Source organism: Lactuca virosa, chromosome 7 (genome assembly GCF_052849685.1).
Source record: "Lactuca virosa cultivar CGN04683 chromosome 7, Lactuca_virosa_CGN04683_v6, whole genome shotgun sequence".
Taxonomy (NCBI): Eukaryota; Viridiplantae; Streptophyta; class Magnoliopsida; order Asterales; family Asteraceae; genus Lactuca; species Lactuca virosa.
Window position 1 is genome coordinate 66,064,774 of NC_136432.1, and position 14,251 is coordinate 66,079,024.

The window sequence follows — 14,251 nt, forward strand, 5'->3', positions numbered from 1 at the left end:
CTAATAAAGAATTGAAAAAGGGTTTTAAGACTTGAAAAATTCAAACTGTCCTGTAACGTCCTCCAATAATTGTCTCCATTATTTTCTCTTTGGGATTATATAAACTGTTAAACCAGATCATGCGAAATCAGAATGGATCATAACATAAAAAAGAAATAAAAAAGAAACTTTTGTGGTTTTTAAGAGAACTTAAGTTGGTCAAAAGAGCCATGTAACAAAACCATATCACGGGAATTCAGATAAAACTTCTCGGGGAGTCGGCCACCTTGCCGTGTTTCTCTATAAGGTAGCTCCATTTCTGTTCCCCATTCCCACTTTTTGAGCTGCAAACACCCCCCCCCCCCCCCCCCCCCCTCTCTCTCCGGTGATCGATCTGATACACAGAATCCTTCATCTCTTTAGTGATATTCAGATATAACTCTATTATAAGTCATCCATCTCTATCTTATAAATGATCCGAGTCTACTTAGTTATCTCTCACCTCGGCAGCTTTATGCTTTCAGGTAATCTCGAAACCCGATGTTTAAAACACATGAATTCTTTTGGAAAATTTATGATTTCTTTATCTCCTATAGGCAAATATTACCTGGTTTTTGGGAGGCCTGCATATATTATATGCATGAAATGTCTTTTGGTCTTGTAATTCAATATTTAGAATTAAATATTCATAAACAAAACGAAATCTTTGTTGTCTTTTGTCGTTTAGTGGAGCATGCATGCCGGCAATTAAAGACATAGATTTTGTCTTTGCTTATATTTTATTATCGCATTCTTTGAGTTGTATCGGGTAGATAGTAATAGAATTATCGTATCATTCGTAGTAGTTACCTAAAAAGTCCAACTTTTTGTTTGCCTGTTGGTTTGTCTTTCGATTTCTCTTTGCAGAGAACTAATGGAGGCCCAACCTCCAGCTGGGAGTGGTGGTGGTGCTCGTGGTGGTGGTGAGATGAGGAAAGTCCACATCGTTTATTTTCTTAGTCATAAAGGACGCATCGAGCATCCACATCTCATACGTGTTCATCATCACTCGCGCAATGGAGTTAGATTGAGAGGTTAGTAGTTACTGTTATCAAATCATGAAATAGAAATCGTAGTGATGTGTACAATCGATCTGAGACTCTATTTTCTTTCTTTTAAAATTAATGATGATGAAGATATTAAGAGATGGTTATCGGAGCTACGAGGGAAAGACATGCCAGAGAGCTTTGCTTGGTCATACAAGAGGTTTTTTCACCTTATTTTCTCTCTTTTTAAGGATCAATTCAACATATGGGATTTACCTAGGATTTCAAGAATCCTCATTCATTTGATGCTAACTTCCATTCTATGAAAATGTTGTCTGTAACCTGATGACTGATGAGTGTTGATGTGATTCTTGTAGAAGGTACAAGGCTGGATATGTATGGCAAGACTTACTGGATGAAGATCTTATAACCCCAATCGCTGATAATGAATATGTCCTTAAAGGTTCAGAAATTTCCTCCATCACTATCACTAATGGTAATTTTCGTTTTTCTTTGTTAGAGTTTTGATTATTATTCACCATATAAGTCCCAATAAGAGGGTTGGGCTTGGAGTAATGGGTTAAAACACTTCAAATTTATGACATGTTATATATATGTTGAATTGAGCTACAATACTTTTCGTGTATTTTTTTTTGGTATATCACAAAAAGCTAATAATTCTAAATAAGATTCACATAGTTCTTGTTAAGAACAATAATCCAAAATAAGACAATTTTCAAGGATGTAATTACTACCCAAACATTTTTAGTATGACCCTAATTACCTTGTTAGCTAATTCTTTAAAATCCTCCTATTTCACTAGGTAGCAATAAGATACTATCCAAATCCACTCATTTACATATAAAATTGTTGAGATTAAACCTTCCCATTCCCCTAGCATACAAACTAGGATCAGCATTCAGTTCAACCAAGCTTAGAGTTCTCTAAATACATAGAATCTTAATGTTCAATGTGGTATCACAGATCTTAGTTCATATGGAGAAGAAGAGGGGTCCAAGCCAAAAAGCTCCCCCTCATTCAAGGTTGACATCAAAGATCCAACAATCTCTTTAGTGAAAGAAACAGAAGAGAATTCAATCAACTCATCAACAAAAACATCATTTGAAATTGAAGAACTTCCTTCGTATGGCTCTGAAACTTCAACGGAAGACACAACAAAGCAGCAAGAAGATTATCAATTTCTTGGCCCATGTAAACATGCAGAAGTGCGAAGCCAAAAGAAAACTGAGCTTGATTCCTTATTTGATAATTACTTGAACAAAAACAAGAACGATAATACAAACAAGAAGGATGGCAACCAGAAAGAAACTAGTAGTTCCAAGGCCTCCCCATCATTAAATAATTCGTGTGGAAGATTGGGTGCATCTCATATGTTTCTGAATTTGCTCACGTGTGGGATTGTGGACGCCAATGAATCAGCTGTGACAGTAATCAACAGAAGAAATAGTACATCTTCTATGATGAATGTAGCTTCCAGTAAGGATAAAAATATCGGACAAGTTGTAAAAGGAGACAAAATTGGGGGATCTGAAAGGGTTTTCAGAGGCCATTGGCCCACTTTAGAGCAACAAAGAGAGAGCAGGTAAATGATCAGAAAGCTTAATCATAATACCCTTCAATTCTCTCCTTAATTCTTTTTGGTTCTTGCTCTTGTGTTTTTTTCAAATTTGAATGCTTCAATAATCATAAATTATATATGTTTTGTACAGGAAGGAGGGATCAAAGAAGAGTTATAACCTCAATGACTCTAATAACAAAAAGACATTTCCAGTTGGTTATAAGTTTGTGAATGGCCCTTATTGCTCGTAAGTTCAATTCTTAATCTCAACATCATCTCAAAAGAAACATATAACAAAATAAATTTTAAAGTATAGTTTATGTTAATTTCCAATATTCTTGAAATTCATATCTAATTGATGCATGATGCATCAAAACCAGTAGGAACAGCCACAATCCGATTATGAATGATGGCAAACATTTTGTATTTTTGATGCAGGCAATGTGGGAGGCAATTCAATCCTGAGAAACTTCACACCCACATGATGTCATGTAGAGGAATGAAATCTTTGATTAAGGCTGTCAAATCGAAGTTCTAAAGCTGCTGGCCACAATCCAAAACATTAAATCATCACTATTTCAAGCTTTAACTTGACATATACACACACATTTTAGTTTCTTTTATAGGATTTAGACACTAGTTATTGATTACTCTTACAGATAATTCTGTAAAGAAGTTTTCTTTTAACAATCTCCAAATCTCTTCAATGTAAAATCTCCCCCAAGTAATGCATAGCAGTTAATTCAGAAAGTTGCATAAGAAAATGTTGACTAATGCTTCTGCTTCTAAACTTTTGTCTTCAGAGGTTTCCGAACTTTTAAAACTGGCTAATCTTCATAGACTTAGAGACTTATGTTCAGAACCTTTATGGTACTGAAGAACATTGTTGATAATGCTCCTACACCCTATTTTGCATTGAATTATTTTGTTGAAGCTACTGCAACCTTTTAAGTAAAAGTATTTATGTTATGCAGGTAGTATTTTATTAAGAGTTTTCCAACTACAATGGTTATTGTTAAACAAATTATGAAATGCGGTATTCACAAAACTAATTCATACAAAGTTCTTTAACAACGAGATTTCTTGCTCTATTGATGGTCATGAAACACAAGTACAAATGCTCCTCTAACTCATCAAGTTGTTCACAGAAACTCAAATCAGTCTTCTTCAATTGTCGACCAAATTCTTCAACACTTTGAACCCGATTATGTCCCCTCTTGAGCCAAAACTTAGTCGTTGCTTTCATATGCTCAAGCTCATCATTAAGTCGACCAACAAGTCGACTCACGGTGTCCAAATCCCTATTCAATATATACATCCCCTTAGCCGCCACATCAAGCTGAGCCGATAGCTTAGCCAACTTACCACTCGAACCCAACCCCATTGCTGCCACTACCATCCCGGGAGCCGCCACCATAACCGCTAGACCATGAGTTACGATGATTACAGTCAACGAAACGGTCAAAACCACTAGAGTAACCGCGGATCCATGCTTGATCTTTTTGATCCTTTGAAGCTTCATTTGAGCCATGTCACGGCTCAATTCGAGCCGTTTTAGCAACTTGAAACATGCAAGTTGAACCGCTTGGACGCCTTGAGACGATTTAGGGACTGTGAATGGGTTAACCGAATTTGAAAAGTCGGTTAACCGGGCTTGTATGATCTTAAAATTGCTAATGAAAGAAACTTTTGTAGTTTCAATCGATTTCAACGCGTTTTTTAGCGAACGATAGTTCGATCTTAGTCGATCAACATCTTGTAAAAGTGCCCCACAAACGATAGAAGCGTTTGCGGTTTCAGTGAAGTAATCGGACAAAAGGGTGTGGTTTTTTGCATGGTGGTTAGCCATGGCTAGGATTTGAGTGACCGTTGGTTGATCAGGGTCTAGGAGGTTTTCAGCAAATAGTCGATAGGATGGGAGTCGAGCTGCAGTGACTGAACTAAGAGTTTTGTTTATGGTCGAACCACCATGGGTCGAGTCGAGGACTCGAGTCCAGAAGTCGATGTATGATTGGGTTCTGAACGTATTGGCATACTCTTCACGAACGTCGATTTCAAGTGAACTGCTCGATGAGGTGTGTTTGACGGCTACAAAAATGATCAAACTAAGCAAAATAAGTACATGACAACGTTTTCTAGAACATATGTTAAATCTTTTTTTAGTTTATATATGCAATTAAACGTGATTTTGGACAACACATGGTTATTCGAAAATGATTCGTAGGTAACAATGTTTTTCCATATAATAATTTATGTTTTAAAATGTTGTATAATAAATTGTTATGTATGGAAAAAAAATTGTTATTAGTTATTTGGTAAAAAATATTTAACTTCTTACATAATTTTGCCTAGTAAATACATAAAAAAACTCCTTGAAGAAGCATTTAATCCTTAATTAAAGTAAGTAATTTCGGGCCGGCTACAATGTTATATATTTTGTTGTGAAAATAAAATATTATTTAGTATTTTGTTTAACATCAATTTGCTGCATAAATAAATAAAAAGAGACATAATATTGTTACAAAATGGATATCTAATTTTTTTTTTCTAATGATTTGCCACACAAACATGTGATTTGTTAGACCTGACAATCTTTGTATATGTGCCCAACAATATTTACAAGGCGCAAACAAAACATCAACGGTAAAACGTGTCGTGAGCATCAAACACGAACACGATAACCAATTCGTGTGACGCGTGATAGGACACAAATTAATAGACACGTTTTTAACCGTGTTATGCGAAAACACGAATAGACACATTTCACTTGTAAGACGGAAATTTGTTTATACTTGTCACGCGTCAATATGAATTTGTTTATATGTGTCATGTGTTGACACAAATTTACACGAATATATGTGTTTTATACGTGTTACATATCGATACAGATTTGTTTCGTGTCTTATACGTGTTTAAACAAGTAAATTCGTGTTTGACAATTTAATACACAAAACACGAATTTAAAATACGTGTCGATAAAAATAAACACGAAACATGGATTTCTAAAACACATATACGGAAAACTCGTGTCGTGTATTGAATGATCAGGTCTAGGATTTTTCTATTTATTTAGGGTTCTATTCAAGAAATAATGATATATTATTGTGATTTATTTAATATATTATCTTACTTCATTTCGTTTTTTGGTCTTACCTTGTTGTATTAATTTAAAAAAAAAATCTATTTATTTTAATAATAACAAAGTATTTCTTTTTTCTGTGGTAGTTGATTTTTGAATGTATAATGTTATAGTATAAAATTACAAACTAGACTGATTTTTTTTTTCAAAATAAATAATCTGAAACACGATATTGTATTACTAAAATGAAAGTATGATGCTCTAATATACAAAGGAAACGACATTCATTATTATTTTTTGCATTAAACTTTGTATATTAACATAATTTTTCCAAACTAATTAACTTATCTAGTTTGAAATTAAGGTGTTTTGGTGAAGGCTAAATATGATAAGTATTGTGAAATTACGTACCATTGCAAGATGATAACTTGATCGTCGGCATGCATGTCTTAAATCTCATCGTGACTTCGTGAGTGCAGTTAGGATCGTGTTCCAATGGAAAACCCAAAAAATGGGAAGAAATGATGCAGTTTTTGGATTCAAATTCGCAAAAAATATTTAAACAGGAATTTATTGTAATTGAAGAAAGAAGTTGAAGACATAAATTGAGGTTTTTTTATAAGTGGGGAGAAGCCTTTGTTCTTTTGGTTTGGTCTTGCTTGGAAGCATTAAAAGATTGATTTTCCTTCCAAAGCTTATGGTGAAAGTGAAGAAGCCTTATCCATTTTAACATGATTTCTTTTCATTTTACCAAAAATAGCCTTATACGATAAACCAAATATAGGTTTTTATTTTTCTTATATAAAATACTATATTGAAAAACCTATGCATTTATAGTAGTAACTTCCAGTTGAAGTGAAAGTATAATGTTATGACATAAAAAATTAAAGAGAAATTAAATACTATGATACCTAAAAACAATATATATAGTAATTTTTTAGATGTAGATTTACAACAAAATATTAAAGAACCTATAAACCATGATATCTTGTAATAATTGCTAATGGATAATATGTAAATTTATCGTAAAATGTTTCTATGAAAAGTTACTATTTTTTATATTACCCAAAACAAAAGATTGCTATTTTTCGTACTTTCTGTTACTTTAGTTGGAAGAGAGGATGCAAAGAATGAGATTGATAAGCGACGTCTAAGACAACTTGAAAGCAATGTATTCGATTTGGGGGTACATGAACTCCAATATATAGTAACATCTTTGTCAACCGACAAACCTTATATGTCTTTGTTGACAATGTATTTTCCAATAATTCCAAATTAGTATTCCACCACCAAATATAAAACAATATATAGAAAAGGGCTCACTATTAGTGCGTTACAATAACAACGGTCCATACTACAGAACACACAAATATAATACATATAAAACTACATGCAGGGTACATCCTCTCTTGGTTGAAACGGAAGACTGAGAACGAACATTTAAATTGGATCTGAAGTCAAGAAACAGAGATGAAGGGAGCCATTTGGTGAAGATATCAACATACTTAGAGAGCGAATGGAGGTGAAGTACACAAATCTGACCCATAGCGACCTTTTCTCGCACAAAATAAATGTCAATCTCTATGTGTTTGGTATGTTGATGTTGAATCTGATTGTTGGATAAGTAGACATCTCTAACATTATCATAGTAGACTTTAGTGGTTGAAAGGTGAAAGTAGAGCTCGCGTAACAGATTGTGAAGCCAACATATCTCAGCAACGACATTCGCAACACCTTGAAACTCAGTTTTGAAACTTGACCAGTAGATCGTTCCTTGTTGCTTGGATGATAAAAAGAGAAGGCTATGTCAAAGGAAATCACAATATCCCGAAGTGGAACGTCTATTAGTTAGACAGCCTACCCAATCAGCATTAAAATAGCTAAATATTGTAATGTGCCAACAAGGCTCATATATAGAGTTGGATCAACTATTGGAGATTTGATGCCATCAAACTTAGCTGATGTATCAGAAGGAGTGCGATCAGGTTTGCAGTTAACAATCTTGGCCTGCTCAAGAATCTCGGTGGTATATTTCTTCTGAGATAAGAACATGCCATGGTGTTCTCTACTGACCGCAACACCGAGGAAGAAATTCAGAGAGCCCAAATTAGACATCACGAACTCTAGGCATAGAGTAGTAATAGTCTACTGAAAGAGTCTGGTCGAGGAAGCAGTCAAGATAATATCATCTACATACAGTAGTAGGTAAGCAATATGTGTACCCTGTCTAAAGATAAAAAGTAACGAATCTGATTAGCTGTTGATGAAGCTATAACTAGTAATGAACTAAGCAAATATGTAGTACCACACTCGAGGAGCCTATTTTAAACCATAAAGAGACCTCAAAAGAAGCTAGACATGATCTGGAAATGAGCGGTCACTAAAACCTGGTGGTTGATACATTTATATAGTCTCTTGAAGATGGTCGTGAAAAAAACTCATTCTTCATAACTAACTGTAACGCTCGTAGATCCGGGCTAGTCATTTTAGAGATAATAGGGGTCGAAAACGACTTTTTGACAAAAGATTATTTAGAATAAATAATCTTAACCAAGTTGTAGAATACGTCTCAAGGGTTCCGTACATATAAAGAACGTTGAAATCCGAGTTATAACGAATAAGTTATGGTTCATCGAAGTTTTACGGCAAAACCGGCACGACACCGGGAGACGTAAATAGTGAATTTACGATGGATGACTTTTTAGCCTTAGAAATCTAAACAAAAGTTGTAGTATACGTTAAACCGAGAACATACAAAAAACGAACGCCCAAATCTGACTTCGTATGAGGAAGTTATGAATTTTCTAAGATTTGGCTTAACAGTGCACAGCCTGAAACTTGAATTTTAGATCGAGCGGTTTTTGGCCTACGCGACCTAATGAGAATTGAAGATCTCATTAATAGGAACTCAACGGTAAAAAGACAGACGGAAACAGAGTCCGTATGTAGAAGTTATGAATTTTACGCGGACATTTAACAATATAATCTCCTCGTAATGTTAAATTTAAGATTGGTCGAGAATTAGCCGACGAAGTCAAAATGAAAGTTTTAGATCTTATTTTTACCTACGCGTGGATATAAATAACGTCAAAAACGGAGGTCGTATGTGAAAGTTACGGATTTTAGAAGTCGGAAGTGTGCTGTGCGAAAATGGGTGATGTGGCACAATCTTGGCCATTGCTTTCTCCCAAAGTCTTGCCACTAGATGGTGACATGTGGCACCAAGTTCAACCATTTTTCACCCTATAAATAGAACCTCTCCCACTCTCATTTTCTTCACACCTTTCCCATTCTTTCTTCTCTTTACGCTCTCTCTACAACCTCTCTCTAGCCACGACCCCCCCCCCCCGAAAAGCCTAGGGAACCTCCCTAGCACGAGGCGGAAGCCCCGGAGTGCTCGACGGCTCCGAGAAGAAGAGCTTTTCGGCTCGGGAACGCTGCTCCAAGCAAAGTCCGGTTTTCTGTAAAACCCGCTGTAAGCGAACTACACCTACGCTATTTTTTAATATAACTTTTATTTAATTATAGTAACGTTATTAGGAACTTATAATAAATACTTGGGCTATTATTATGGGTTATATAAGTATTTTTTAACGCTTATATAATAGTAATAATAGCTAGACTATTAATTAGTCTCGGCGAATAATATACTAAACTCTAGTGGTAATAATACTAGGTTTCGTCGAAGGAAATTATTTTTAAGAAGCGAAGCGCTGTCTGAGTTCGGAATCACCACCTTTTCAAGTGAGTGCATGGTCCCTTTCATCTTACACATAGATATGAAGTATTTAATATAAATTACGTGCTATGTGTGCATATTGTCTGAATACTTGCTGTCTATGCTGGGTGAAATATTTTTATACACGTTTTAAATGATTTAAATTGTATATGTATTTTACATCTACAAAACGTGTTGGGTAAAACATGGGTAGATGTAATTGTTGTTGTGTGACCAAATAAAATAATGAGAGGCCTCGATATAGATGTTATTGATGATCCAGTCATCTAGCGGAGTATAGATGACGACCACAGACTATTCTAGACAGTCCAGTGGAACGCTAGCAGGCTCGCAACCTGTAGGTGTTTATTTGAACTGTGTGCTCACCAGCAGTACTTCATCCCCCACATGGTTGCCTTATTTGACATGAATTGTTGAGGAACCCCCGAAGCATGTGTTGTCACTCCGATGAAAGTCCCTTAGACTAGGTCCCTTGTGTTAGATGTTTTAGGGACGTAAAGTGAGGATAACGGGAACGGGTAATCGGGTTTGTTTGGTTTGATAAAGTTAATAAACTTATTTATTGTGGGTTGAAAACCCTATGTACTCACCAGGTTTCCCAACCTGACCCACTCAGTTTATTTATATCACAGGTGTTGATATGAAGTCACATTACACTGAGAGATTAAGGAGATATAAATCACTAGTGATAATGAATGTAAGTTCTGTTTATGCTTATGCTTCTGTATTGACGATGACATCCCAAATGTTTTAAAATGAATAAAAATACTTTTCTTCGGAAATGCTTTGATAACGTATTTATCATGTTTTACTGGGAACAAATTCCGCAACATTTTTATTAAAAGATGTACTCTGATTTTTATAAAGCATAAACAAAATCGGTCTTTTCTGGCCGTGAAAATGGGGATGTCACAGTTGGTATCAGAGCATTAGTTTAAGCGAACTAGGAATATGGATTTATTTCTAGACTTAAACTTAGAATGCTAAGCAAGGATTGTGAGGAGTGTGTCTAATAAAATTTAGGTAAAACACCTGAATAGACACAAGCACTAGCTAATTTAGGGAAAATGCCTAACATGCTTTTATGTGCTAAATGATTTATGATATGCATTGTATGATCGAATCTATGGTCTGTTGCCGACCGGATCTAGAAACTTTATGTGTTCAGATTTCTAAACGTTTAATTACGGTATTAGAACTGGCATATAACTTTTCGGAGAAATAGGTAGAATTACACGTCGATTGTAAATAAAATCTTCCCTATCTTAATTCTCGTCATTGCACACCGAACGTCTGATTTGGTATATAGATCGAAATGGCAAGAACCCGTAGTGGAGCCGGGAATGCAAATGGGAACAGGAATCAACCACCAGTGATTGAACAAATACCTGTTGTAGCAGATGCTCCTGAGCCAATTACAATGGCCGGAGTACAAGCCATGATGCAGGCTATGTTGGCTGAACAACGGGAAGAGATGAGGCAAATGTTGCATGAAAATAGGGATGAACCTACAATGCCAGTTGAACAAACCGAATTGAACGATGGGCAGTCAGAAGGAGGGAACTACAGTGGGACCGTTGGTTAAGCCAACCCACCAATAGTTCGACAAAACAACCAGTATGACGGAGTCGATAGGAATGGATGCAAGTATAAGGATTTTCTGACTTGAAATCCATCGACTTTCACTGGAAAGGAAGATCCGATCGGAGTCATGGATTGGATCTCAGAGATGGAGTTATCTTTCATGACGTGTGGTTGCAGAGGCAAGTTACAGACCACCTTTGCAGTACGTCAATTCTGAGGAGGTGTTGTACGCTGGTGGAATACCCTGGGGAAGACTCTGAGCCCCAATGAGCCCCTGCAACTTACATGGGCAGAGTTTTTAGTGCAGTTCAAACGCAAGTACTGCTCAGCCCAAAACCTGCTCGAGCTAGAGAACCAGTTCCTGACCTTGAAGAAAGGAAGCATGTCAATTGATGAATACACCAACAACTTCACAGAGAAGATGAAGTTCGCCTTGCGTCTTATTCCGGATGAGCAGACGAAAATCAACAAGTATGCAAAGGGACTTCCATGGGAGTACGCGGTGCCAGTGCGTCAGGCACCTACTCTGGAGGCAGCTATCTGGGCTGCCAAGTCTGTGGAGGATATGATTAAGGGAAGAGTTGCCAACAAGATTGAGGTTGGCGAAAAGAGGAAGTTTGAGGGGTCTACGAGGCCCAATAAGAAGATCAAGTCTGGTTCAAAGGAGTTTAGCGGAGGAGGAAACAAAGTGAAATGGTGCGAGAAGTGCAAGAAGAAGCACTTTGGGAAATGTAGCGAGGAAGTGACTTGCTACAAGTGTGGGAAGACCGGACATTACGCCAACGAGTGAACCGCCAGCAAAAGGGTGTGTTATGAATGTCGTGAAGAAGGGCATGTTGCTAAGGATTGCCCGAAGAAGAAAGAGGCGGCAAGACCAAACATTCCACTGAAACTGAAGGCAAGAGCGTTCCATATGATCCTTGACGAAGAAGATGGAAATGAAAGGGATCAGGAATGAGGATCTATGAAGTAGTCGTGTAAATAGTACCACGTGGTGTAGCCTATTAGAGGCATAGTATAGGTTGAACTTGAACACCTATGTAATCGTTTCAAGGAATAATATAAAAACCTTCGTTTTGTTATCTAATGTGTCAAGTTGTTATGCGATTTTCTTGTATGGTGACTTGGGTGAACTGTGAGACAATACTTGGGACGAGTATGAGTAGGTGTGAAAGGTAGTAGAGGCCTATACTACCGGAAGCACAGGACTCACGCTTGGATCAGGGAAAGTCACAAGGTTACCAAGAAGCTAGTAATTGATACCGTTTTATTCAAATATGTCGTTACCATTGTTTCGGTAATGACTAAGAGGATGATTGTTATTCCGACCCTAGTGGTCATATCGAATTGAGTCCGACTACGATAAGTATGTTACGTGGTTCAGAGAACCAAGTTTGATGTAGCATCTGACTTAAGTCGGAATATTGAAATAAAAGATAATCAAAGCGATCGGTAGAGGTATCGTGATAGTTGCTTGTAGCTAGAAATGCTACCTTTTAAGATGTGATTAGAACATGAAGAAATGTATAGTCTGTTCTGGAAGACTCTAAGAGACCTGAGTCTAAGCGTGGGAACATACGATGATAAGTCATTAGAATATGACACATCAGTCCATTTTAGTAATAAAATAACTTATCTTAAGTTTGTTGAGAAGAAGAAGCAGTCTCCAGTAAGGATCGAGATTGTGACTTGAAGGTCATAATTTGGAGTCTAATGTGAGATAGGGAGCAAGTGCAAGATCGAGCAACGCCTGCAATCAGGAAGTCTTAGAGTTAGATATTCGTTCGAAGAAACATCAAAGTTACGGTTATTACTTAGGATGAAGAGATAACGTATGGAGTCATCATGTGAGCCCTGTTTCGTTGATGATTCTGGCACGTAATCATCCTAAGGGGAAGATAATTGTAACGCTCGTAGATCCGGGCTAGTCAATTTAGAGATAATAGGGGTCGAAAATGACTTTTTGACAAAAGATTATTTAGAATAAATAATCTTAACCAAGTTGTAGAATACATCTCAAGGGTTCCGTACATATAAAGAACGTTGAAATCCGAGTTATAACGAATAAGTTATGGTTCATCGAAGTTTTACGGCAAAACCGGCACGATACCGGGAGACGTAAATAGTGAATTTACGATGGATGACTTTTTAGCCTTAAAAATCTAAACAAACGTTGTAGTATACGTTAAACCGAGAACATACAAAAAACGAACGCCCAAATCTGACTTCGTATGAGGAAGTTATGAATTTTCTAAGATTTGGCTTAACAATGCACAGCCCAAAACTCGAATTTTAGATCGAGCGGTTTTTAGCCTACGCGACCTAAATGAGAATTGAAGATCTCATTAATAGGAACTCAACCGTAAAAAGACAGACGAAAACAGAGTCCGTATGTAGAAGTTATGAATTTTACGCGGACATTTAACAATATAATCTCCTCGTACTGTTAAATTTAAGATTGGTCGAGAATTAGCCGACGAAGTCAAAATGAAAGTTGTAGATCTTATTTTTACCTACGCGTGGATATAAAGAACGTCAAAAACGAAGGTCGTATGTTAAAGTTACGGATTTTAGAAGTCGGAAGTGTGCTGTGCGAAAATGGGTGATGTGGCACAATCTTGGCCATTGCTTTCTCCCAAAGTCTTGCCACTAGATGGTGACATGTGGTACCAAGTTCAGCCATTTTTCACCCTATAAATAGAACCTCTCCCACCCTCATTTTCTTCACACCTTTCCCATTCTTTCTTCTCTTTACTCTCTCTACAACCTCTCTCTAGCCACGAACCCCCCCCCCCCCCCCCCCCCGAAAAGCCTAGGGAACCTCCCTAGCACGAGGCGGAAGCCCGGAGTGCTCGAAGGCTCCGAGAAGAAGAGCTTTTCGGCTCGGGAACGCTGCTCCAAGCAAAGTCCGGTTTTCTATAAAACCCGCTGTAAGCGAACTACACATTCGCTATTTTTTAATATAGCTTTTATTTAATTATAGTAACGTTATTAGGAACTTATAATAAGTACTTGGGCTATTATTATGGGTTATATAAGTATTTTTTAACGCTTATATAATAGTAATAATAGCTAGACTATTAATTAGTCTCGGCGAATAATATACTAAACTCTAGTGGTAATAATACTAGGTTTCGTCGAAGGAAATTATTTTTAAGAAGCGAAGCGCTGTCTGAGTTCGGAATCACCACCTTTTCAAGTGAGTGCATGGTCCCTTTCATCTTACACATAGATATGAAGTATTTAATATAAATTACGTGCTATGT

The 14,251-nt window shown here is 36.8% G+C and overlaps 2 protein-coding genes across 2 annotated transcripts; one reads left to right on the forward strand and one right to left on the reverse strand.

Annotated features, from left to right (window-relative positions):
* The first annotated feature begins 340 nt into the window (after positions 1–340).
* On the forward strand, positions 341–3,297 carry LOC145125797 (protein SOSEKI 1-like). The gene is made up of 7 exons (XM_079061210.1): positions 341–503; positions 886–1,052; positions 1,155–1,224; positions 1,382–1,500; positions 1,989–2,607; positions 2,735–2,830; positions 3,022–3,297. The coding sequence occupies exons 2-7, from the start codon at positions 893–895 to the stop codon at positions 3,119–3,121; spliced, it is 1,164 nt and encodes a 387-aa protein (XP_078917336.1). The 5' UTR covers positions 341–503; positions 886–892; the 3' UTR covers positions 3,122–3,297.
* Positions 3,298–3,559: 262 nt separating this feature from the next.
* Positions 3,560–6,228, reverse strand: LOC145125422 (transmembrane protein, putative (DUF677)). Its single transcript, XM_079060887.1, has 2 exons — positions 6,074–6,228; positions 3,560–4,671 (listed from the first exon to the last, which is right to left on the reverse strand). Exons 1-2 carry the CDS (start codon positions 6,120–6,122, stop codon positions 3,632–3,634), a joined length of 1,089 nt encoding a protein of 362 aa, XP_078917013.1. The 5' UTR covers positions 6,123–6,228; the 3' UTR covers positions 3,560–3,631.
* Positions 6,229–14,251: the final 8,023 nt, after the last annotated feature.

What these genes read in the sequence shown, in the direction of transcription:
- LOC145125797 (XM_079061210.1), top strand. Translation starts at nt 893, where the DNA reads ATGGAGGCCCAACCTCCAGCTGGGAGTGGTGGTGGTGCTCGTGGTGGT. An exon ending in TTTGCTTGGTCATACAAGAG is followed by an intron (nt 1,225 to 1,381) that starts GTTTTTTCACCT and finishes TGATTCTTGTAG; the next exon opens with AAGGTACAAGGCTGGATATG. An exon ending in GTGAATGGCCCTTATTGCTC is followed by an intron (nt 2,831 to 3,021) that starts GTAAGTTCAATT and finishes TTTTTGATGCAG; the next exon opens with GCAATGTGGGAGGCAATTCA.
- LOC145125422 (XM_079060887.1), bottom strand. Translation starts at nt 6,122, where the DNA reads ATGAGATTTAAGACATGCATGCCGACGATCAAGTTATCATCTTGCAAT. An exon ending in CAAGTTATCATCTTGCAATG is followed by an intron (nt 4,672 to 6,073) that starts GTACGTAATTTC and finishes TCATTTTTGTAG; the next exon opens with CCGTCAAACACACCTCATCG.